Source organism: Sinocyclocheilus rhinocerous, unplaced genomic scaffold (genome assembly GCF_001515625.1).
Source record: "Sinocyclocheilus rhinocerous isolate Xijiao unplaced genomic scaffold, SAMN03320098_v1.1 scaffold1243, whole genome shotgun sequence".
NCBI lineage: Eukaryota > Metazoa > Chordata > Actinopteri > Cypriniformes > Cyprinidae > Sinocyclocheilus > Sinocyclocheilus rhinocerous.
In genome coordinates this window covers 2,738,984-2,764,250 of record NW_015626033.1, presented here as the reverse complement: position 1 = coordinate 2,764,250, position 25,267 = coordinate 2,738,984, and the positions used below count along the sequence as shown (strand labels likewise).

The 25,267-nt window shown below is 35.6% G+C and overlaps 1 protein-coding gene and 1 pseudogene across 1 annotated transcript in view; one reads left to right on the top strand and one right to left on the bottom strand.

Annotated features, from left to right (window-relative positions):
* The first annotated feature begins 1,008 nt into the window (after positions 1-1,008).
* LOC107708102 (putative thiamine transporter SLC35F3) lies at positions 1,009-11,980 on the top strand (annotated as a pseudogene).
* Positions 11,981-13,380: 1,400 nt separating this feature from the next.
* Positions 13,381-25,267, bottom strand: part of LOC107707825 (ectonucleoside triphosphate diphosphohydrolase 1-like) — a 21,485-nt gene continuing 9,598 nt past the window's right edge. Inside the window, exons 2-11 of the mRNA XM_016511920.1 lie at positions 18,828-18,955; positions 18,618-18,735; positions 17,972-18,122; positions 16,533-16,692; positions 16,156-16,374; positions 15,180-15,431; positions 14,978-15,085; positions 14,740-14,877; positions 13,567-14,418; positions 13,381-13,518 (exon numbers count right to left, since the gene is read on the bottom strand). Of these exons, the coding sequence (XP_016367406.1) occupies positions 14,209-14,418; positions 14,740-14,877; positions 14,978-15,085; positions 15,180-15,431; positions 16,156-16,374; positions 16,533-16,692; positions 17,972-18,122; positions 18,618-18,735; positions 18,828-18,955 (1,484 nt within the window). The 3' untranslated portion in view covers positions 13,381-13,518; positions 13,567-14,208. The remainder of the gene's footprint in view (positions 13,519-13,566; positions 14,419-14,739; positions 14,878-14,977; positions 15,086-15,179; positions 15,432-16,155; positions 16,375-16,532; positions 16,693-17,971; positions 18,123-18,617; positions 18,736-18,827; positions 18,956-25,267) is intronic.

Genomic DNA, 25,267 nt, shown 5'->3' with positions numbered 1-25,267 from the left:
ACTGTAATTTTTGCTACAAGTCACGTCATTAAAAAAAGTACCTAATTGACACGTTGTTGTTGATTTAATGTAAAACCCTAATAGACACTTCAACATATTATAAGACCAGGCAGATAGAGGGGTAAAAAAAACAATATTAATAAATAATATATACAAATAATACTAATATTAATGATACTAACATACTAATATTAATGAAAAACTATCATTAAAAAGGTTATTTATAACACCAATAAGGTCCTATATAGCATTTTCAAAGCAAGGTTCTATATGCAACCCTATAAAAAAGGTTCTATTTAGCACTAAAAAGGGTTCTGCTATTGTTACAAGCCGAAGAACCCTTTTCTGGTACTGTTTAGAACCATTTTTCTTAAGAGTGTATGGTAAAGAGAAAAAAATATGGAGGGGTCATCTTGCCCTGGTTGACATTTTACTCGTTGTTATGCTACTGTTCTCCGTGAAGAGAACAAACTATTGAATACTGCAGTTGTTATTTATAAATGTCTCCTTTTAATTTTGCCTTTGGTGTGTCCTTGGTAAATGCGAATAATCTCCACCAGAGTGCTTCAATAGCTCTCACCCAATGATTTTTCAATTAAACTCTCTCTCCCATGGCCTGTGTTTATCCAAGCCAGTCTGCCTCATTAGATGCCAGGTCTCGCTACAGTATGTGCCAAACTCAGTTTTGAGTTAAGCATATGCAGCGCAGACCTCTTCTCTCCACGGCGTTCTCCAGTGGAAGGTGTTGGGAGGGTATTGACGGCACTGTCAGAAGTTTTTGCTTAGCTAAGCATAGGTCTCCTGACTGAGGCTTGTGCTGGGGTGGAGACGGCTCTTCCGATCGATAGGTGCCAACCAGTTACAAGGAACTCCTATTTTGCACCACACACACAGACACACACACTCTGGCTCACACCCCCACTGCTAGCCATCTTTCAAAACCTGGCTGTGGACTGTGAAGCTGCCACACTGCAGGGACAAGTTCCCCACACATGATGTGCCAGCACAATGCAGAAAGAGGATGAGACTCCAGCGCTCTGTGTACAACTGTGTCCTCCGAAAGACAGGTAAAAACTTTTACATATGATTAAGTGCTGAAAAGCTAATCTGAATGACAGGTTAATGAGCAAATAGCATAATGATGCTTTTAAGGAGTTTTATTAAGACGGGTTTGATTACTAAGCATAGATTTTTAATGCTCAACTTACTTTCAATTGTTACAGTTCTTTGCACTGCACATTTTTCAAACCAACAATTTTGTTCAAGTGAACTATAAAGTGGTTATAATACACATTGGACATTATACATAGGTAAATTTACTAAAATAAATTAAAGTTTTTTAAGAGCAGCAATGAAAATGCCATAAACTATGGAGAAGGTGTAAATGTGGTACTTATTAAAAAGATGATGTATTTATTTATGAACTAACATACACTTTAAGTATGAAAATTAACATATTTAATGTTGTTTGCTAAGGTCAGCATCACTAGGTTATAATTTCTCATACTTAAGAGTTAGAGATATGAAAGCTTAAAATTCGTATTAAACTTTAGCATGCTACGCCGAATGATGATATGAGTGATTTTTCAAATTGTGCGGCTTGTTGATGAGATATTGCTGTCATATCACTTTTCTTAGCAATCAGAATTACGAATTTTGCCTGGTCAACAATAAAATGGAGGGGAAAAAATCTCATCAATTTACACGGCAGGATTAAGCAGACATTAAATTGACCCCAGGTTTATATAGGGACCAGAATGTCCTAGAAATTTAGTGATTGGAAAAATACACAGCCACCCAGGGGTGCGTTTCCCAAAAGCATTGTTAGCTAACAATGATCGCAAGTTCGATTGAACTCTATTGGTAATGATGGAACTTGCGACCATAGTTGCTTTTGGGAAACGCACCCCAGAACACCCTCATAAGCACATAGTGACATGCTAAAAACAGAATGCAATAGCAACTGCATGGCAACACCTTTGTAAACACTCACAACACCCTAGACTTGTGGCATGGACAAAAACCACTTACATTTCTTCTGAAATTAAAAAATCTAATGCATATCATGAGCATGTATGAGACATGAGTCATGATCATGTTGGATCAAAAGGGCTTTGCATGCAATTCCTTCTTCCTGGGTTTACCACCCTCCAAGAGCCACTTCCTTACTCATCTATTCTTGGCCAGTTTCCTTCTTTCCCCCTTGCCATCTCTGCTGTGCCAGACAGACGGGCTGTGCTGGGCTGCTGCAATTTACCTGTTCATCTAAGAAAGATACACTGAAGCATGTTAAATGTAATGTGTATCACAAGAGCAACACAGCATGTGGAAATTATTGTATAAAAAGTAAGACAACTTCCTTACAGTCAGTCAGCCAGCAGACAGCAGTTATTAAAGTTTTTTGTTCTTGTGGCAAATAATGCAATATGCATATGCAGTATGTGTATTAAATATACCTACAATATTAGCTATGTAATTAGCCGAGTCTGTCATTTTATTCCAAAAATATTTCCACCACTGAGTGCTCATGATGACTTTAAAAAAAACACACAAATGAAAAGTGTGTTTTAAGAGAGTTTATTGGCAGTCAACGTGGATAAATCGCCAAATGATATTAGATGAAATGTCAATATTGGTGGATCATAAACTCATAATGTCGGTGAGCGTGATTTCACCAAGGACAACATGTTCCTGGATCAACATCCTTGTTGATCCTGGACCAACATTCCAATCAACCAATCAGAATTAAGATATAACTTTTCAGGAAATATCTGTTTTAGGCTTACGATCAGGGTTAGGTGCTTCTACACCCTTGTTAATCAGCTATCATTTCCCACTGATTTTAGGAATAAATTATGGGTAGGGTTAGGTTTAGGGGTAGGGGTAGGGATTGGGCTAAGTCTATATTTTTGGACAGTTATGTTGATCCAGGATCATCAAAAGATGTTGATTCAGGAACATGTCTTACTTGGCAAAATCACGACGACCCATAATGTCAGCATTGCGTGCGTGCACAGGTGGTCGTGTCTTCTCTTCCTACGGCAGTGCTTCAGCTTCTGGCTTTTTATCAAGAACAGTCACGATTTCTTAACGCTTGATTCTGTAACCGTTCTTAAAATGGGCTCATCAGAGTGCTGAATGAAACAGAACTTCTCTGTCTCAGAGTGAGTTACTTACATTTCTTGCCAAAAGCTATGATACGATGCTTCAAAATGAGCGCGTGAGCATCCTTTTAGTCTTTTTAAATGCATTCGTCAAGCTTGCTGCTGGCTGTACCATAAACAAGTTTGCACTGTTTAACACCGCAGTTCAACGCAACTGCAAGTTTGACTCTAGCAAACGCTCGCGCGCGTGCGTACTCGCAGTTTTGGATACATTGATTGGCAGCGTTTTGTCGCGTTGCGCTGTGTCGTGCCTCTAGTTTGCGGTGTGTTTACATGCAGGCTGGTTCTTCTAAGGTATACATTTCCGCAGACATCCACTGTGTTCTGATGTCTCTTCTTTAACTTCAGGGGAATGAGAAAGCCTTCAGACATGAGTCCGCGCCGCCTGTCAGATATCAGTCCTCAGATCAGACAGCTGAAATCCCTTGTCATTACTGATGAAGATCTAAGTGAAGAATTGAAGTCATCGAGATCGGTCGAGTACATCAACAACGCATCCATAGAAGAGCGGATCCTGAGGATCACTGGTTACTATGGCTATGAGCCCTGGAACGCATCTCTAGGAGGTACTACACTTGATTCATGCTTGTTTTTGTACGTTAAATGTAAAGAATTAAATTAATAATACGGTATATGAGTTAAGGGCATAGAAATATTAGGGTTATTATATAGTTCATTTACCCTTAACGGGATTGTACAACCAAAAATGGAAATTCTGTCATAATTCACTCACCTTGTGTTGTTTCAAACTTGTATGACGTTCTTTCATATGTGGAACATAAAAGCATATATTTATTGAAGGAATGGTTGGTAACCAGTTCAGGAAAATTCCTCAAAATATCTTCTTTTGCGTATACAGGTTTGGAAGTGTAGTGAATGATTACAGTATTTTCATTTTTGGGTGGACTATCTTACATACTTATATAGTATCCTGTATAGAAATAAAATAGTATTACATTAATTTCATTATATTGCATTATATAACTTTTACATGCAATATGTAAGTCTTTTGGTTGGACGTGCTCTGAAATATTCTGGTTGACTCCTTCCTAAAAAATTTGAAGGTGGCTCAAAGGTTACAGCGAGGGCTGTTTCTTCTTGCTTTTCATCAAGCTGCTAGTCCCGTCTATGAGTTTGAATCTTCGATCTTTTTTTTTTTATTTGAGAGCTGAACATTTATGCTTTATGATGTAAACACATCAATCAAAGACCAGCTTCACACCCCTGCATCAAATTGAGCCCCTCTGCAACCCCACGCACAAACATTTCATACTTTAGTATACTGCTGACACAGGCACAAGCAACGCAATCTATCACCCATTCGATAAACAGCTGAGTCAGATCATTTGTAAACAAAGAGCCCTTTCAGTTACTTTCTATATGTATACACTGTACACAGTAAAAAAAAAAAATGCAACCTCTTATTTAAAAAAAAGATAAACATCTTGCAAATTTTGCAAATATCCAATTAGCACATGGGACCCCTGATGTATCTATTGTTGTACAGTGCACAGCATAAACGAGTACACCCCCTCTGATTAAATATTTAAGGTTTAAGCAAAGAGTAATTGCTGAATTTGTTAAGTTTCAGAGGGGGTGTACTCATTTATGCTGTGCACTGTATTTGAGCAAAGCACTGTAGCCTGAGTTATGACGTGCAGCTCTGTCAGTGACTCTATGCATGAGAAGGTAACTGAGTCAGAGCCCAGTTTTGCTGAGTCATCAGGGGCAGATGAGGTCTCTCTCAATTCTCATTTCCATTCCTCCACTGACTGCATCATAGCATAAGATTTGTGCGCACTCTCATGCACAAGTTAAACTTATGTGAACCTGATTGATCAACTTGTTAGTCACATTGGGATAAGGAAAAAAAATCCAATATTATTTTTAAATCATTGAGGAAAGATTTAAGTCATATTGACATATTTCATTTATTTTACAGACGTAGTACTTTAAAATAGTCTACATGAAATTGTAATGGAGTTAAAAAGTTTTTTTTTTCTGTGAATGTAATTGTAATAATACAAATATTTAATTTTAACAGATTCTTCAAAATAATACTTAAGTATAGTATTGAAATGAAGCTGTTGAGACCTCTAAAAACCCCTGAGAGCATAAGCAGAGATCTCACCGTTTAGAGCTTTTGAAGTGAGCAGATCGGTCATCATCAATGTTGGTGTTCAAATGATGCAACAGAGCATCTTTAAAACTTAGTTTTAGTGAAAGAATAATTCTTCCAGCTCTGGTCTGACAAAAGTGTGTAATAAGAAATATGGTTTGACATTGATTTTTTTTTATTTACGTCATACAGCAGTCGATGGAGAGATGGTCAGACGGATGTGCATGTGAACCTGCCCATAAATGCCAAATAAATGCTATAATGGTGGATTTCTAGGATAACCAATGGATTTGATTGGTTTGTACAATCAAGTTAGCCCTTAACTTTTCAGTTCACAATCGTAATTAGGCAGTTCAGCATGTTTTAGTTCACACATTGCCACTATACAGGGTTGGATTTAAAAGGCAATTCTTTAACCACTTCTCCAACACCTTCTTATTGATGCTTGGGTCAATATGTGCAGCACTGGGCAGGCACTCAGATCACATTAACGATCCCAGACTGTGGTGTGACTATGCTAATGATAATTGTTCTGTTGACTGACTGCTACTTGGGGACAGTCTGTCTTCCTACTTGTCCTTTTTGCACTGACAGTTCTGTCCTTTAGACCTGACAGGTTCTAGCCAGTACATACTAAATGTCCTCTTACAGGCCATGAGGGCAAAAATATGGTATATAAAGGAGAAATGAGAATCTTTGTAAAACAAAACAGTGTTGCATCTTCAGTACCATGGACAGCAATACATTTTTCATACACCTTGTGTATTGCTTCTTGCTATCTAATGTTCTTGTATCTTGATTTATAATGTTGTGTAACTAACTATAGGTCTTAATTCAAAAAGCCTAAAGACGAGTCAGAAATATTTTCTGTGATAAATGACATTACGACACACTTTCCACCATGGAGTAAAAACAATTTTGACTCTTTTTCTTACTATTGCAATATATTTTTATCTCACAGTTGTGACTTTATTTTTCATAACCAAAACTCTATTATAACTTTATATATCACAATATGAATTTATACAGTACTGTTTAAAGGTTTGGGGTAAGTAAGATTTATTTTTGAGAGAAAGTAATATTTTTATTCTGTGAGGATGCAGTAAATTGATCAAAAGTTACAGTAAATATGTTTATGTTTAATATATGTTTAATATGTTACAAATAAGTAAATATGTTTAATGTTACAAAAGATTTCTATTTCAAATACATGCTGTTCTTCTGAACTTAGTATTCATTAAAGAATCCTGAATAAAGTTTTCACATAAATATTAAACAGCACAACATCATTAATATTACTTGGATATTTGAATTAAAAGACTTTCGTGAGTTTAATGCCTTGTCTCCTCGTTCCTCGCTCCGTGCCATAGGCGGACCGTGACAGAATCTCAGACCAAAGAACAGTTACCTCCGTGTTTTCCCTCCGTTTTGTTTTCGTTTTTCACTCAGTGTTTTTTCTTTCCATTGTGCCCCATGGATCCCTTCACTCGCCCCGAATTCCTCCTCCTCCTGCTGGAGCAGGAGGGCAAGACTCTCGAGGACCATACCAAACTGTTCCTGTTGGTCGCTAACATCACCAGCTATCCGGACGACGCGCTCTGCTCTTTCTATGACGCGAGCCTGAACGCCGAGTGCAGAGCGCTGTCGTCCGAAGATGGTCCTCGGGAGGAATTTGTGCTTTAGCACAAGACAACGTGAAGTGAACTTTAATTTATGTGCTTGTCAGAATGTGTACATAACATGTGTCACTAAAACATAGACAATGATAAAGTTTTCTCAACAATTGTAGTTTTACATGTTTCATATTTTAAATGCTTTAGTATTTAGTCTAATTATGCACTTTCCCTTCAGCTACAATGTTGTTTTAGTCAAACTGTATAGTTTAATTACCATACAGAATATTGACTAAATTAAAGGATTTGTTTGTCAAAAGACAAAACGTATGATTGAAACAAAAAAGTAAAAATGATCAAGCTGTCACGCCCCTGGACTCATTGTGTTGTGTTTTCCCTCCCCAGGTGTGCCGTGTCTCAGTTAATTAGTCATTCCATACACCTGTGTTCCCCTAATTGCCCAGTGTTTATTAGCCCCAGTCTGTGCTGTCTGTCTTGGTCTGAGATTGAACGTCAATCCCTGTGTTTCCTGTGTTCCTGTCTGCCCCGAGTATTCCCTTGGATATTTGAATTAAAAGACTTTCGTGAGTTTAATGCCTTGTCTCCTCGCTCCGTGCCATAGGCGAACCGTGACAGAAGCATATTAGAATAATTTCTGAAGGATCATTGGAGACAGGAGTAATAGCTGCAGAAATTTTTGCTTTGCCATCACAGGAATAAATTACAATTTAAAATATATAAAAATAGAAATCAGTTATTTAAAATTGTCTAATATTTCACAATATTACAGTTTTTACTGTATTTTTTATCGAATAAATGCAGCCTTAGAGAGCATAAGATACTCTTTTCAGAAACAATAACAAATTCTTACCGACCACAAACTTTTAAATGATAGTGTATCTATAATTACCTATTTTATTTTTTACTATGATAATAAACAATGCTCTCAAAAAAGAGCATTGCTTGATTCCTGCGGTCTTTATCAGATTTATGTTTTCAGCATTGCAAAGGTGCTTGCTGGTAGTTGTCCTACTAAATGTACAGTTCTGAAATGATATTATATTATCTTATGTACTGCATTTCAGATTTGTCAGCGTCAGCTTTGTTATGCAAATTTCTCCTAGAGTTCTGCATGAAAGTTTATTTTCTAAAAAAAAAACAGGTGGTGATGTGATTAAATGCCTGTGGCTATGCTTATGACTTTGTATTATGCAATTAATTTTGTCTGTATCTGCAGGGGAGGACCAGTCCAACAGCGAGAAGGTGGAAGTGAAGGTAGATGGCCATTCTGCCACAGAAACAGTCAAATCAGATTGTGGGAACAGGCTGCAGAGGCTCCGCTGCTGTTTGCATATGACTGCAGTCCACCTGCACAGAGCACTATGGGGTGTCGCTTTGGTGATCTGCATCTGCTTTTCTTGGTCGGGCTGCACTCAGTTGGCCAAAATAACCATTAGACGCTTGAATGTCCCGTTCACCCTCACTTGGTTCTCCACCTCCTGGAACTGTGCCATCTTCCCTCTTTACTACCTGGGTCACCTGTGCTGTAGCAAGAACAGACAGACTCCCAGACAGCACTTCAGGTGAGTTGGGTTGGGTTTCCTTTCATGCAAGGAGATCTGATTCTGTGACCTATGAAACTTAAGTGCATTTCAAAATGAAAACTCTTTGCAAAAGTGCTGCACTGTTTTATGCAGACACCTTTTGTTGACTTTGCAGTTTTGTTGGTCTTGGCTGCTTAGATAGAGGGCTTGACACTAACCTCATTTTCTTAACAATGTCCCATGGCATTTTTTGTCTTTTGTGAGTTCAGCACAAAATATTTTTTAAAGGTTAAGTCTTTTGTACTGAGCAGCACTTTTTGAAGTAGGTGTAATTAAATGAAACCAGGGTTTCCCTAAATTGGATAGGCTAGTTTGTTTTATAATGTTCATCTAGTTAGCAGTTTTTCTTCTTAAAGTCATCAAGAAATCAAAACCTATTTACTGTACTAATAAGTTCCACATCTCAATGTGTGCATCTTATTACGCTCATCGGTGTATTTTATTTCTAAGAAAAAATTTTTTTTGACTTTGTAAACTTTCACCAAAATACAATTACTTTTTCCACCTCTGAAATTACTTTTGCCTGATGTTAGTTTGTTACACATTATCCAAAGGCTTTTTTTTGGGGGGCTGCTGTTGTAAGTCATGTAGTTTTACTGTAGTACTGTAATTTACTGTAGTAATTTATTGATATAAACAAATGAATGAAGTTAATATTAATATAATAAAAGTTACAGCAGTATTAGCAATATAAGCTGCAAAAGTTGTACATTTACCATGGTTGACAGAATTCTCTTATACTCAACCAGGCTGCATTTATTTGATTGAAATACAGTAAAAACAGTAACACTGTGAAATATTACCATTTAAAATAACTGTTTTAATGTATTTTAAAATGTAATTTATTCCTGTGATGCCAAAGCTGAATTTACTTTACAGTCTAAAAAAATTAATAAACTATGTGTTTTTATATTGTAAAGAAATTCATACATAGATATATGCATATGCAGATATATTCAAAATAATTTTAAGCATTAGACTATTTAATTAATTAGTTTAGCCTAAGATTTTAGATCAAACATCTTTAAGTTCATTAGAAACTTCCAATCAGTCAGGTGTGTCCAAACGTTTGGCACTCTGTGTTACATAATTGTGTATTGGAAATGTTGGTATGATACATTATTTGCACGTTTGTGGATTGACATTAGACAGTGTTGTCAGTTCTTGGGAGATGACGGGCTGTCACTGAGGATGCTGCTCTCTCGTGTGGCTCCTTTTGGAGTGCTGTGGACTCTCACCAGCTACCTGTACCTGCAAGGCCTTCGCAGAATCCCTGCCACTGATGCCTGTGCCCTTTTCTGCTGTAGCCGTGCCTTTGTCTTCCTAATTTCCTGGATTGTCCTGCGGGATCGCTTCATGGGAGTGCGGGTGAGTCTATGATAAATAAATTGATATTAAATACTTTTATTGTGGTTATACCGTTGTGTGCATATGTCAGTGTCTATATGGGATTTTTACTTTTTATTATAATGTACTGTATTGTTAAAGTCAGACATTTTTCTGTATTCCATCTAATCACAGATTGTAGCAGCCATTTTAGCCATTGGGGGCATTGTTATGATGACATATGCTGATGGTTTCCACAGCTACTCTGTGATTGGCATCTCCCTTGTGGTTGGTTCTGCATTAACAGCAGCTATATACAAAGTAAGACGGGATTGTAAAGCACAACAAACACATCATACACCAATGAGCTGCTATTTCAGAGATGTTTCAAATGAACATTTAATTATTTTATCCTCTCTTCGTCTGTAGAGAAATCCATAAGTGTAAATGTTTCTTCAGGTTCTGTTCAAGCTTGTTCTGGGTAGTGCAAAGCTGGGTGAAGCAGCTGTGTATCTTACTGTTCTCGGTGGAGCTAATTTGGTCTTCATTAGTGCTGTGCCTCTGATCCTGCTTATCACGGGGGCCGAGGACTTTGTTTCACCTAGAGATTTGCCATGGCCAAGTATCTGTGGCATGTCCGCTCTTCTGCTGGGTAAGAGAATGGACGCCAATACATAAACACAAACTGTGCTTATGTACACAAATTGAATGTGTGCCATCAGAATAAGAGTTCAAGCAGCTGATGTAATATCACAATAATCAACAAGTAATCCATATGACTTCAGTACATCAATTAAAATCTCCTGAAATGAAAAACTGTGTATTTTTAATAAACAAATCCATCATTAAGACATTTTAACTTCAAATTGTTTTCTTTGGATGCTCTTTTAGTGTTCAACTTCCTCTTGAATTTTGGTGTTCTGATAAAACTTCCTACTCTGATTTCTCTGGGCGTCGTCCTCAGTGTTCCTGTCAACGCTGGTGAGTCATAATAGAGCCACTTGTTGTTTTTTAAAGTTGTATGTTGTTACAAATTTGAATGTGATTATTTCTTCTGTAATCCACAAAAGGAGATGTTAGGCAGTATGTTAACTCTGCTCTTTTCTATACATTGAACATAAATAGACCAAACTTCAAAAATAACAAAAAATAAATAAATAACAGCGTGAAATTTCCTTTTGTGTTTCACTGAAGAAAGCAAGCTATACAGGTCTGGAACAACATGAGGATGAGTAAATGATTTTTGAGTAAATGACTTTTCTTTATTCTTATTTTACTCCTTTACCCCATAATATACACTACTGTTCAAAATTTGGGCTCGGTAAGATGTTTTTTAAAGTTGTCTCTTATGCTCACCAAGGCTGCATTTATTTGATTAAAAATACAGTAAAAACAGTAATATTGTGAAATATTATTACAATTTAAAACAACCATTTTAATACATTTTAAAATGTAATTTATTACTGTGATCTCAAAGCCGAATTTCCAGCAGCCATAACTCCAGTCTTCAGTGCCACGTGATCTGTCAAAAATCATTATAATATGCTGATTTAGTGCTCAAGAAACATTTCTTATTATTATCAGTGTTGAAAACAGTTGTGCTGCTTTTTTTGTGGAAACCAATAAACCTATTTTTATTTATAATATTTTGCAACGTTACAAATGTCATTGTTGACACTTTTGATCAATTGAATGCATCCTTGCTGAAAAAAAGTATTCATTTCTTTACAAAAAAAAAACAAAAAAACTTTTGAATTGGAGTGTAAATATCAAAGATTTCATTTACTTTAAATGTTTTCCAAATTGCCCTGATTACATTAGCATCTTGGTGTGTCGAGACTAAAATATTCAAATGTTTAACTGTAATACCTGAGTGACCATCAAAAATCTTCCACACTCCAGTCATAGATCGCTACATGTGTGAGATCCAGCTCAACAGTGTACGCATCATTGCCGTGTCCATCATTTGTTTGGGCTTCCTTTTGCTCTTACTACCTGAGGACTGGGACCAGTTCCTGCCACAGTTAGGATCAATGCTGTACAACCGAGAAGAGCCACAAGAGAGCGCCAGAGACAAACACTCAGAGACGCTTCACATCAAGGCTGAGAGAGGCCAAACACTGCAACACCAAAACTACTCCCAGCCTCCACTGACTGCATTTTATTAATTCCATAAGCTCCCTATGGGTACCAAATGACTCTCTTTCACATTTATAATGCAGTTTAGATGTACTGCACATCAAACTGAATAGCAACAACTGCTTAGAGAGATGAAAGTTGCTAGAGATCCACAAAGGAGGGTGCTATTAGATCAGAAGATATTGAACAATTCTATGCAAAGCTTTAGGATTCGATTGGTTCGCCTGTTACAGTTATTGAGTTAATGATGAGCAAGTTTGTGTTTCATTTTTAAGAGCCACTGTGTGAGAGTTTAAGTCGTCAAGTCAGCTTTATTTATATAGCACTTTATACAAAACAGATTGTGTCAAAGCAGCTTTACAGTGGCAAACAGGAAAATAGTTTGTCAATAATGCAAGAGGACGATAACAAACAAAGCTCTAAATGAAGATTAGATATGTCTTGTGTAGATTTGTATATTTCATTGTCGCTTCATGTGTTGAATGAAGTACATTTGTATACTGCCAGTATCTCCACTGCTGACACATCGCAACACTTTTCAGCATAGCATAATACTCCTGATATGGGCTGTAGTCTCACACTGGTTCTATATACTCTGCATATGTATTTGACAGTATTATGGCCTCTCATATAATCTGTAAGAAAGGCTATTCCCATGGATTCCTCAGATTAATATCTTGAATTATATCTCTATCAGTGGCAATACTTGGTTCATATATTCCTGTGGAATTAAGGCTTATTGTAAACCTTTGTAAGGATAATTTTTGTTACTTATTGATAGCAATAATAAAGAATGAATGTATTATCCTATGCATATTGTAGCATTCCTTAAAAAATATATATATAGATGAATAGATATAGATGTTCATATTTACACAAACACTCGCATTTAAAAATTAACATTGGGGTCAATAAATTAAAATAAATAAATCTATTAATCACCAAGAACACATTAAACTGATCACAAGTGACAGTAAAAATGTATACATTTACAAAAGGGTTCTATTTCAAATAAATTCTGTTCTTTTGAACTTTCTCATCAAAGAATCTTGAAAATAAATGCATCACTGTTTCCACAAAAATGTTACGCGGCACAACAGTTTTCATTTTGAAAAGAAAAATTACTTGCAACAAATCAGCATATTTGAATGATATTTGAAGGGTCATGTGACACTGAAGACTGAAGTAATGGCTGCTGAAAATTCAGCTTTGCACTCACAGGAATAAATACAATTAAAAAAAGTTTTAATTATAATAATATTCTATATTATTACTCTTTTTACTGTATTTTAATCAAATAAATGCAGCCTTGGTGAGCATAAGAGACTTATTTCAAAAACATATGCATTTATGTATTATAAATAAAACATGCACAATCAGTCATTTGTAATTTTAATAGAAATTTGCTACAGGTATTGTTTAAATATATAAAAACTAAATCTTTCATAATTTTACACATCACTTTAGAGCCATACACAGGGATTTCATATACAGAATGTGCCTTATAAAAGCAGACATTATTGTTCTTAGGACACAGGATTATTTTAACTCTCCTGTTACATCGAGATATTCAAAAATGATTGCAATACAAAGCGAGAAACAGTAAGCACAGAAAGGGGGGCGGGGGAAGAAGCTCGCAATGACTGACCTAACAAAATGGTCCCCTATTTTGCAATTCATTAAAAAATGTGCTTTGCTAAAAGCAATGTTTAAACAATGATATCCAGTGATTTTCATATTACCATAATGCAAAAAAGGTATTCAACTAGAGAGCTTTTATACATTACTTTATAATAAGTAAAAAAATAAAATATAGTGGCATCAAGATGACGTGTGCTTTTCTATACATAAAATGGGAAACTTCATTAAAGACTAAAGGCACATGATATATTGAATGTCAGTGCATATTTGCTTTTAAGGAACATCAACAACCCCTTTCACGAAGCACCCCAAAAGCTAAACCTGTACTCATGACTTGCTTTTTAAAGAAAAAATTTGAGTGGTCACAAAAAGCACAACGGAATGGGAATAGAGTCTGATGTCCCTTCAGTCGCAGTGTAACCCATCTCTGTAACCCATCTCTCTCCAAAAACCTGTTAATCCTTCACATGAGGTATGATTTCCAAATTCTTGGAAATGTAAAACCTTTGAAATCAAGTCAAAACGTGATTTTGGATTTATCAAAATTTTGTACTGCAGAAATAAACATTCGATATATAGAGACCACAGCATAATATCACTGTCTAAATGATGTCTTTCTGGGCTGTTCTAGTTGACCGACGGAAATACATGTAGGCTAGAAGAAGAAGAAGAAGTATTAGAAGTGAGAAGAGGAGCATAAATGTGACGTATCCCCCATAAGGCATCAGTGGCGTGTCTGGAGCTTCAGCAGGGATCATGTTGGTCATGTTAAGCATGTAACCTAATGTCCAGCCTGCATCACTGTCTCCTATCTGCACATAAAGAGTGGTTAACACAATATTCTCAATTATTTTCAATATACATTGGCCCCAAAATAAAAGTATTCAGTTATTTAATAGTTAAATTATTAAAATGAAATTATTGTAATTGTATTTTATTTCACAAAGTTTGTAAATACTTATTTTCGAACAATATATATTGCTTTTTCTTTTTAACCTACATAAAATCTAACATCTAAACTTTTTAAATTGTTGTGTTGCATGTCAAATGTTTCATACATTTTCAGTGTGACTTAAATGTCCAAATACATTTAATGAGAAATAATGTAACATTTTAATTTACACCATGCTCACCTTCTTAATGAACCTGATGTCTTTCCAGTTGTCAGAAGTGAATTTGTATCCGTCTTCCAGAAGAGTGAGAATGTAGGTTGCTGAGAAGCAGTATTCTGAAAGGTACTTCTCTTTTGTGTTGGGATGATTTTCTGTCATCTACAAAAGTAAAAAAAAAAGTATACATTTAGACATCATGCCCCAACAAAGATGCAACCGTTTTGAACATCCTTCAAAAACGGTTAATAAAGCATTTCACCTTCTTCCATGGTGTAGAACAGTACGTTGCTAGCTTCTGCTTTGTACCCGCTAAAGTATCACTTGTCAGATTCAAAAAGTCCATCACAAAGAAGAAAGCTGAAAAGGCCTAGAGAGTCAAATGCCATAATTAGTATCACTAGTTATGACTTACAACCAGTCATTCAAATTCTTACAAACAAGCAATCTTCATTGTTTCTCACCCCAAAGTCTCCATCGACAGAAGGCTGGAAAACACCATTGAAAGAGCATCTTGAGTAAGGACAAAAGCTGGTATTAAAAACCTTTCTGATTGATTGCTGGCACTGAGACCAATCCCCAAGCCCTAAATGGAAGAAGTTTTCATTTGCCATTTTCACTTCTTTCATACACGGTGTATTGAAGACACTTTGAACTGTCCTGGTGAAGTTAAATCCAGGGTGAAAGCAAGGATCCCTTAACTCAACAGGGTCTGTCTTAAGGAAGAAAAAACATTTTAAAAATATAAGATACAATTGTATAAGTGTGCTCTATATCTTTAGATATGCATTAAACAACAATGCAATAGTTAAATTTAATCAAAGCTAAAGTTGAGAAGCTAAAATCCAGTTAAATGTTTTATTGCCATTAACCATTCTTTTTCTGTAAAATTTAACAATGATAGCAAAAATAATCATTTTAATAGATTTGCAAAGTAAGCATCATAAAGTATGTGCAGTAAATGCATTAATATGATACTATCATACACACATGCCAAAAATGATTTTTGTAAATAAAAAGAATGTGAATATAACTTATATTACATAATTACATAATAATGAATATAAATATGTACATGCAAATACATGTAAATATTTTCAAAATATATACTGTATGTGTGTGTATTTATATATACATAATAAATATACACAGTACACACACATATATTATGTAAACAAAAACTTTTTTTTTTTATAGTGTCTTTCTGCTTCAAAATTTCACATTTAATTTAATGTTCCTTGCTGATTCTTCGTAATTATTTGTGATATTTAATATAATATATTATACTATATTTGCTAGTAAATATATTTATATTTACTAGCATTGAAAACTGTTTCTACAGTGCAATATTGCTTCAATGCAACACTTAATTTTATAGAATAAGTATGAATTCCTATAGACCCCTGGCCTATAGAACTTCAATTGGAATGACAAGCATACCACGTCATCTTTAAGAGTTGACTCTAATTTCTTGCCCATAGAAAGCTTGAGAACTTGGTCCTTCCCGTAACAGAGAAAGCTGTGGGTGTACAGGTGATAATCATTTCCGTACAGCCTGAAGTTAATAGAATTGTCATGTGATTCAATTTCCTGTTGAGGTACGAAGGTTATCTGAGTAGACGCTCCACCCAGGTCCAGAGCTCCAAGAGTCCCTGTGGGCTGCATGATAAACACAGGAAGCTTTAACCATTGGCCTTTTCACATTGAAATTGTTTCAATGTTCATTCCTTCTGTGGAGAAGGGCTTTGAGTTAAAAATTACAAATGAAAATTACAAATTTGAAACAATGCTAAACCCAGGTTTAAAAACCACCATACCTTTCTCAAGTTTTCACTCAGGTAATTGACAGTAATCCATCCGAAAGCTCCCTCCTCTTGGCCCGTAATGATACGAGCTCCCTGATAGGAGAAGGGGTAGCCCTTCAGTGAGTGTGCTACGGAGTCCAATACATTTTCTGAGGCTTCTTCATTTTCCATCCTTGAGAAAATAAATATGATTAGCCTTTATCACAATTAATTGATAAAACTTTAAATAAATTAGCCTATATACACTATATTTGGATTCTTAATGTTTTTTTAAGAAGTCTCATATGCTCATCAGGGCCGCATTTATTTGATCAAAAATACAGTAAAAACAATAGTGTGAAATTTTATTACAATTTCAACTTTTCTATTGTAATTAAAATATTATTTATTCCTGGCAAAGCAGAATTTTCAGCAGCCATTACTCCAGCTTCAGAGTGACAATTTGACAATTTTATTATCGATGTTGACACACACACACATATTCATATATATACATATATACAGGTGCTCACAATTAAAAGAACCAACGACTTAAACTACTTCAGTCTCTGTGCATTGAATTTATTTAATACACAAGTTTCACAATTTGAGTTGAATTACTGAAATAAATGAACTTTTCCACGACATTCCAATTTATTGAGATGCACCTGTATATATATATATATTATTATTATTTTTTTTGTGGAAACCATAATACCATACCATTCAAATGTTTGGGGTAAGTAAGATTTAAAAAAATAATACTTCAGTGAGGTCCACTTCGTCAAAGTATATTTATTACAATTATAGCATACAGTTAGTGTTGGCGGTTTGGTTCTGTTCTGGGCAAAACTCCCCACGCCTGTCCATGCAGCCATGCTTGGACAGAGCGGGGAGAGCAGCAAGTACAGCAGCAAGTACAGAACAGATCCAGTATATGCATACATAATTACAATTCACAATTTACATGAGTTGTAGAACATACAAAATACATGATAGATAATGCTTGCAATATAGTGAACTGTATACGAAGAAGAGAGAGAGAAAAAAAATCAGATTAGATTACAGGTTCAGTTAGGTGGAGCTGGGGTTGGAGGAGGGAGTTGATTTGCGAGCATCGATGCGATAGAAGAGATGCTGGAGAATGGGAATTTAAATGGACCGCTATGATAAGTGTCAAAACTGGATTGGTACACATCAGGAACAGCTGACTATCAGCTGATGCGAGCTTGACTGACGTGGCCTGCCTGAACTAACGTAATGCTTGATTTTTATTCAGTAAGGACTCTTTAAGTTGATCAAAAGTAAGAAATTTATAATGTTACAAAAGATTTCTAGTTCAAATAAATCCAGTAGTGTAATTATATAATTAATTTAGAAGTCTTTGGTAAGCTTTCTAAGAGTTTTATTCAGAATTATTCTCGGCCACCCTATTTGATTCTTGAGAATTGAGAATATTTAGAAATGATTACTTGAGCAGTCTCATGCCTGCTGTGGCTCCCAGGTACACAGGGGTTTCATGATGTCTGTGTGTAGGTATTTTCTGCTTGGCTTCCTGCATGCACTCCTGCAGAGATGCGCCAGCCCCCTTTGGATTATTGGAGTAACTGGAGATACCTTTCCCTACAGGGCAGAAAAAAAAAAACAGAAACAAGTTTCTCAAGACTTACCAGACTTTGCCTACAGGTTTTTCTCAGTATGCAAATGTGTTGTTGGAAATTATGCGATATGTTGACATAACTGCTAACGGCAAAGATTACACTTCTGTCATGATTTACTCTTGACTTTCTTTCTTACATTTGATCAGAATGTCTGAACTGTTCTATACAATGAAAGTGGATGGGGACCAGGAGCTGTCAAGCTGCAAAAGGACAAAAAGGTATCATAATAGTAGTCCATACAACTGTCCATACGATGGACAGTCTGCTAAATATCTCCACAGAAGAAGGAAAGTCATACAGATTTCAAAAGACATGGGGGGGGTGAGTAAATGATGCCAATTTTCTGTTTTGGGTGGACAAACCCTTTCACATACTGAAAAAAAGGAAAAAATGCTATCCAAAAGCATATCCAGAAGTATTTCTCTATGCAACTCTACGCAAATTAGGGATCACATACCTTTTACGTTGCAGGTGTGTTTCTGCCGTACCATGCCTGTGTTGTTCTCCTTCTCGGCTGGCCATTCATAGATAAAAACAGAGGTGTGGGAGGAGCCTGCATCCAGAACTATTCCATACTGTCAAGTGTACAGAGACAATTGCATCAGTGAAATCTGTACAAATATAATCTCTAACACAGTAAATGGTTCACTTAAAGTGTTAGTCATACTTTGTATTTCTGGTGTAAAGGCTTGTATTGGACGACAGAAATGGCCACCATGATGATGATCCCCATGGTGATAACAGCAGCCAGAAATATGACCACTGGCCTGTACCATGGGTTCTTGACCTTTACTTCTAAAAAGAGAAAATAAAGCGAGTAGGTTGTCAATTTACTTATTTAACAGCTTCGGTGCTTTTTATTCACAGTGTAAGCTGAGTAAATAATATACATAAATGTTAATAATTAAAAAGAGCATATATGTACTTCATATTCTCCATAACTGTATAGCATTATACATTTTTAACAACAGTAGAGGCTGTTGTCAATATATGTCAGTTTTGGATTCATTGCAAACTGTCAACTGAATCCTTGTGTTTATGATCTATAATCCAGTCTAAATAATTATTACCAAGCAATTTCTAAATATTGTTTGTCTTTTGGTGAGGCTTTTTGAGGTGTTAAAAGAATACATCAAACACTGTAAAAAATGATCGTGATTTTAACAGTAAAATACTGTAAAAATACTACAGCAAAAACCTGTTAATTGTTTAAAAGTAAGTTTCCATACTATATATGGTGAATACTGTAAATCTTCTCAGTTGTTTACATTAGGGTTTTATCTTGCATCTAATGTTGTTAAATGAATGTTTATTGCATTATTTCAGTATCATATGTGTTACCATAATGGTGTTTAGTATTTGTGTGAATGACACTGTGCACCTTCTATATATAAGTACTTCCTTCTTCAGCTTGTGGAAAAGCTGTTTGTGATGAGCTTTGATTCATCATGTGACTTTCTCATCACCAGCTGTTTTTGGTGGTTATCAGCATATTATAATGGTTCAAAACAGATATACTTCAATTAGTACTGAAATTAGTACTTCAATATATTAACATTACATCAGTTATTGAAAACATTTTTTTATTATTGTGAATTTAAGTTAAGTATGTAAAACCTAAAATGTTGCTACCATATTTTTCACGGTGAAGTTCTGGCAATCACAGCTGCCGGTATTTTACCGTAAATGTCACAGATTTTTTTGTTAACATTAAACGCTAACACCTACTGTCAGTTTAACAGAAAAACAAACCGGGCTTGAAAGCATGATGGCACTGTGTATTGTACTGTGAGCCCACTGTGTACACAATTAAGCCTCTAAGAGGCCCTTCATATGTTTAGGTTTGATGTAGATATTTTACAGATCAAGAGAATTTTCACACCAATGAATAATTCTGAATTAAAGAAAATATCCAGTTCTTATTTTCTGTGGTCGCAGACGCTGGGAAAGGCTACAGCATTCCCATGACCCCATGTAGGAAACACTGCATGGAGAATTGATAGATTAATAGATGGATAGTTAATATTTTGGCTGAATGTAATAAGTATAGCCTTGGGAAAAGTGAACATGCTTCCTGTAAGGAATGTGAATTTTGCGTTTAGAGTGACTGATTAAATTATTTTAATATAAAACTTTTTCCCCCCCTAAATTATGTTTTATTATTGTATGTTTATGGAACATCTGTGATATTATCATTTTGATAGTTTAATTTATCTAAATCATCTACTCAACAGTGCACACCATAGGCTTATAATCATCTTGAAGGGGAGAACAGGGAATGTTGCAGTAATGGGTGAGATGTAACGCCATCAGTTTAACCAATCAGAAATGAGCTACAGTGACCAGCACATGACCATCACTTTCCTGAAGTCCACAAACAGTATAAATTGTTCCAATGTAAAAAATTATAAAGGATTAACAGGACAAAAACAAATTTTAAAGGAATTATGCTTTCATATTTGTCTCAATATTTAATTTGTAATCGTCTAATTGACAGAACTGGTATTAGGCCTAACATTAACACAAGCTTTCTATAGCCTACATGCATATGCTAACTTTTCTCCAGCATATTTAGGCTACTATTTTGAGTAAAAAATAAATAAATAGTGAAATACGGGTGGTGATGGGGTGCCGTAATTAATTTGAACCAACAAATCTGATTACTACAGCAAATATAAAATAATGTTTTCAGTTAGTATATTTCAGCTCAGGTCAAGCATTGTGTTTGTGATTGATTCTAATTTAGACAGACATCTACATATTGTTAGTTTCTAAACTACCTTAATTTGTAGCAAACAAAGATGGAAATATTATTTTAGCATGTGAGACATAAAAACAGCTCCCTTAAAGCTTACTTCTAGTTATTGCAAGCCCAAAAAAGAAGTCACTTCTCATAAGGTTTGCTGTTTTCCAGACATGTTCGCATGATTTCACGGTGTAAAGAAGAAATACAGTTATAGTAGATGCAGCAATGAAGCATTTAAATCAGCGCGCCTCGTTGCGCTTGTCACCTACCCATCAGGACACGCGCTGACTTCTGTTACTGCTGAGACCGGTGTGAAAACGACTGTCGCGGTTGATGCGGTTAGTCCCAGACAAGGAGTATTAATCGGTTCCTGCCCACTGAATTACAACCTAGTTGTGCGAGTTAGTTTCTTTGTGGGGATTTATATAAGTAAATATCAATCAGACCTGTGTGCGCCGCTGCGGCTTTGCTGGGCTCAAGTGTTTTCGTGTGATTTTCGGGAAACACCCATTGTGCAAGTGGAGCCAAGCTTGCAGTGACGTCACGAGCGGGAGCGAGCGGAATTCCCTAGTGCACCCGTTAAGGGACTGAACCAGTGTGAGCTGCATACAGTTCAGCCTCTGGAGCTGAAGCTTCTGTCTTTGGCATGCAAGTCAATGGCATTCAAGTGTTCTGGTCTGAAGACTATAAAAGGCATCTTCATGCATGAACTATTTCAAATTGATTTACCTTTTTTAGAAAGAAAGGTTAGAAAGGTTTCTTTTTCCAGAATTGCAGTTTTATTAAAATGTTTTAGTAAAAGTTAAGTAACTGTCTTCATAAGAGGACACATTAAATATGTGTCCAGTTCATGCAGGAGTTAAACACATATACCAGAAATGAGATACAGAAATAACTCACTATTTAATGCATGTAGCAGATGCTATATTTCACAGAACAAACAGCTCAGCTGTTGTTCTCTTAAAGCAACAAACAAAGCATTAAAATAGACTTAAATTCTAGTCTGTTTATCAGAAGACCTGGAATACAGTGCAATGAGTACATGTGTTTGGACCCCTTTATGGCAGTTTTACATCATTTTATAGCTTGACAGCCCCCATTCCACATTCCCTTTCGATGGAAAATTTTCATTTATTTGTTTTTTATTATTCCTTAGTGAGAACAGCAGTGCTTTTTTCATTCTGTGAAAATAGCATTTGCTGCGTGCTGTAAATGCTGTGCATGAATGATCACCTTGTGTGTTCCATAGAAGAAAGAAGGTCATACGGGTTTGGAAAACATGAGGATGATTAAATGAAGAGTATTAAATGAAGAATATTATTCCTTTGACGCATATGGAAGATGCTGTTATCCAGGACAAATTGCTCTGTTGTTCATTACAACATATTCCACCCAAATATTTTACTCGGGATATTTATTTGTCTAGAGATGACTTTTGGTGGAAAGTGATAGCTCTCAGTCTAAGTGTTATTTCAGGGTACCTCATTCTTGGTTTCCTTCCATGAATTGAAAGACTGATTATGCATAATCTGCAGTTTTGCCTGGACACAATGTAGGTCTTTTATCTGTTGCTATCTGTTGTAGAATGTATATTAAAGTTATAATACAATGGTGTTTGCAAGGGAACTAAAAAACACTGCTCAAAATGAAGACATGGGATATAGTAGATAAGAAGAAAATATCCAGGCCTCACTGATCTGTTTATGTAAAGATTGAGCAGACTAAGGAGATTTAAAAACTAAAAATATATTATATGTCATATTGCACAATGCACAGACTGAGATATTGTCTGAGGAGAACAGCTGTAGAAACAAACAATGCAAATTGCAGATGCCGGTCCGGTTTTGTATTTCTTATACCCAGAAGAGCATTTTCAGGCCATTGATTGTAAAATAAAGCATGTGGTAATCTTAAAGAGACTTTCGTGTTTTGTTCTACAAAATAAATCACACACAGTCATACCTCAAGCATGAATTTTGAAAAATGTAAGCTGCTAACAAATTGCTACAGTACAAAAGGACTAAGCCGCTGTTCCAATAACGTAAAGGTTCACCCTTGATGAACATTTACTCACCCTCAGGCCATCCTAAATATAGATGAGTTTGTTTCTTCATTGGAACAGATTTGGAGAAATTTAGCATTACATTACTTGTTCACCGATGGATCATCTGCTGTGAATGGGTGCCGTCAGAGGATCCATTGGTGAGCAAGTGATATAATGCTAAATTTATCCAAATCTGCTCCAATGAAGAAACAAACTCTACATCTACATCTTGGATGGCCTGAGAGTATATTTTACAGCAAATTTTCATTTTCAGGTGAACTATTCCTTTAAACTCACATCCAGGTACAGGTTAAAGTCTGAGGAAACCCAATGGTTAATTAACCTTCTGGTATGACCAACAAATTCTTTTGCAGTATTCATATTAATTAATGGAGTAATTCTTAATTATATTATACAGTGATTTTAAGCTTTGACAATATGTTTAAAATATAAAGCAGTGCAAACCTTTACATGTGAAAAATGGATTTTTCCTTCTGATCAAGACATCCTGCTCTATTTTCCCTTCAGGCCTCTTGGGAATACATTGCTTGACAGTACAGACCATTAGCAGATTGTGCAGAAAAACAGCAGGACCACAACCCAACAACCCAATCAATGCTCTTCATGGGCAAATCCTCATTGCATTCTTCCAAACACCCATCCCACATAAAATGCATCACCCCTGAGCTTTTACTGTAAATGTCTGTGAATTTCTTTACAGATATAGAGACGGGCCAAAACAATCTCTGGCATCAGTGGTGTGTTGCTTGCTTTACTTAACCAAACTTCATTATCAAACTAAGTTGCATTTCCTCTTGAGCAAAGGGAAACACAGAAAAATGCTTTCTTTGTGAAATGACGGTCATTTCAAAGGATGTTTGTATAGCAACCTACATGTCTCAGCTGTGAATCTTTTATTGTCTGGAACACAAGAGAGACGTCAATGCACACTCAAGCTCTCAAGTAAACAGACTTTCTTTCTACCTGGGGTGTTTCTCTAAATGCCTACATAGATCAACCGTAATTGAGACATTGTCGTCATCTACTAAATCCTTTGAAAGCATAGTACAGCACTGACAGCGTTTATTAGTCTCATCAGCCTGAAGAGTCACTGTAGTCCAAATCCATGACTAAACATGTTACATCAGGTTTAATGTCTTCTCTGTAACGTTCACCTGCACTAACACGCCTCAGGTGCCTGAATAAGCTTGTATGAGGTATGATGTGACACTCTTGAGATATGGTAAATAATGGTACATGTCACTTCACACCCTACACAGTGAGCTCTGACAGTGGTTCTTGCAACACAATCGTGAGAAAGCATGATATCAAGGGTGTCAGGTTGTAATGTCTTTGGGTTGTTTTGTTTCATCAGGAACCAAAGCGACAGTACCTTTTCTTTTAAACAATGAAAGAATGAAATTCTATTCTTCATTCAACTGTGCTTTAGATTACAAGGAAAATGACTTTAAATTTCCATCAGTTGTATCTGGTAGTAGATCTGATAGTTGAACACAATTTTCTAAGTATATATAGCACAATATAGTTTATTAGTTGAACTTAATTTCAGAAGAAGTTGCATTAACTCAAAAAAATTGATGCAAACTGTTGTGTTAATTTTTTTTGTTTGCGTCCAAACAATATTTTTTAGAGTGTAAGATGCTTTTGTGATTATAAATTGCCAATTTTTCTCATGAGCTTGTAGAACTTTTTGAGCCACTGGTACAACATTTAGTATAATAACGTTTTTATGTAATTTATTTTTAAATATTTTAAATTGAAATGTAAAATATAATTTGTCATTTTATAAAAATTTTATTTTAGTAATATATGGAAATTAAAATTAGTTCTAATATTCCAACCGACAGCCAGCCTAAGTTTTTGACAGACGTGATAACATGCATGAGGTGTGAAATGTTTGATTTTTGGGTATTATAAATGTGATCGAGACGTTCAAAATGCTGTTTTGCATAGTTCATTATACTTATTGTATGGAATGAAGTTTATTTTGTGGCTTAAATAAACTATATGTTATTTGGGGACTGACATGTTTGGCTTACCAAAAATGTTACATTCAGCTTTTGAACATTTCATAACTTTTGAAAATCACTTTAAAAAAAAAAAGAAAATGGTGTAATTATTGCATACTATCAGGAGCTAACTGGACAATGCTAAACATCCAAACCTTGACCTTTTGGTATGTCCTCATAATGTTGCACATAGTGTTTTCTTAACAGACAATACAGTCTGAATGCTAAGCATAAGCAGACTGGATGTTAAACACTGGAAACTAACTCTCATGCTGACAGGTGTGAAT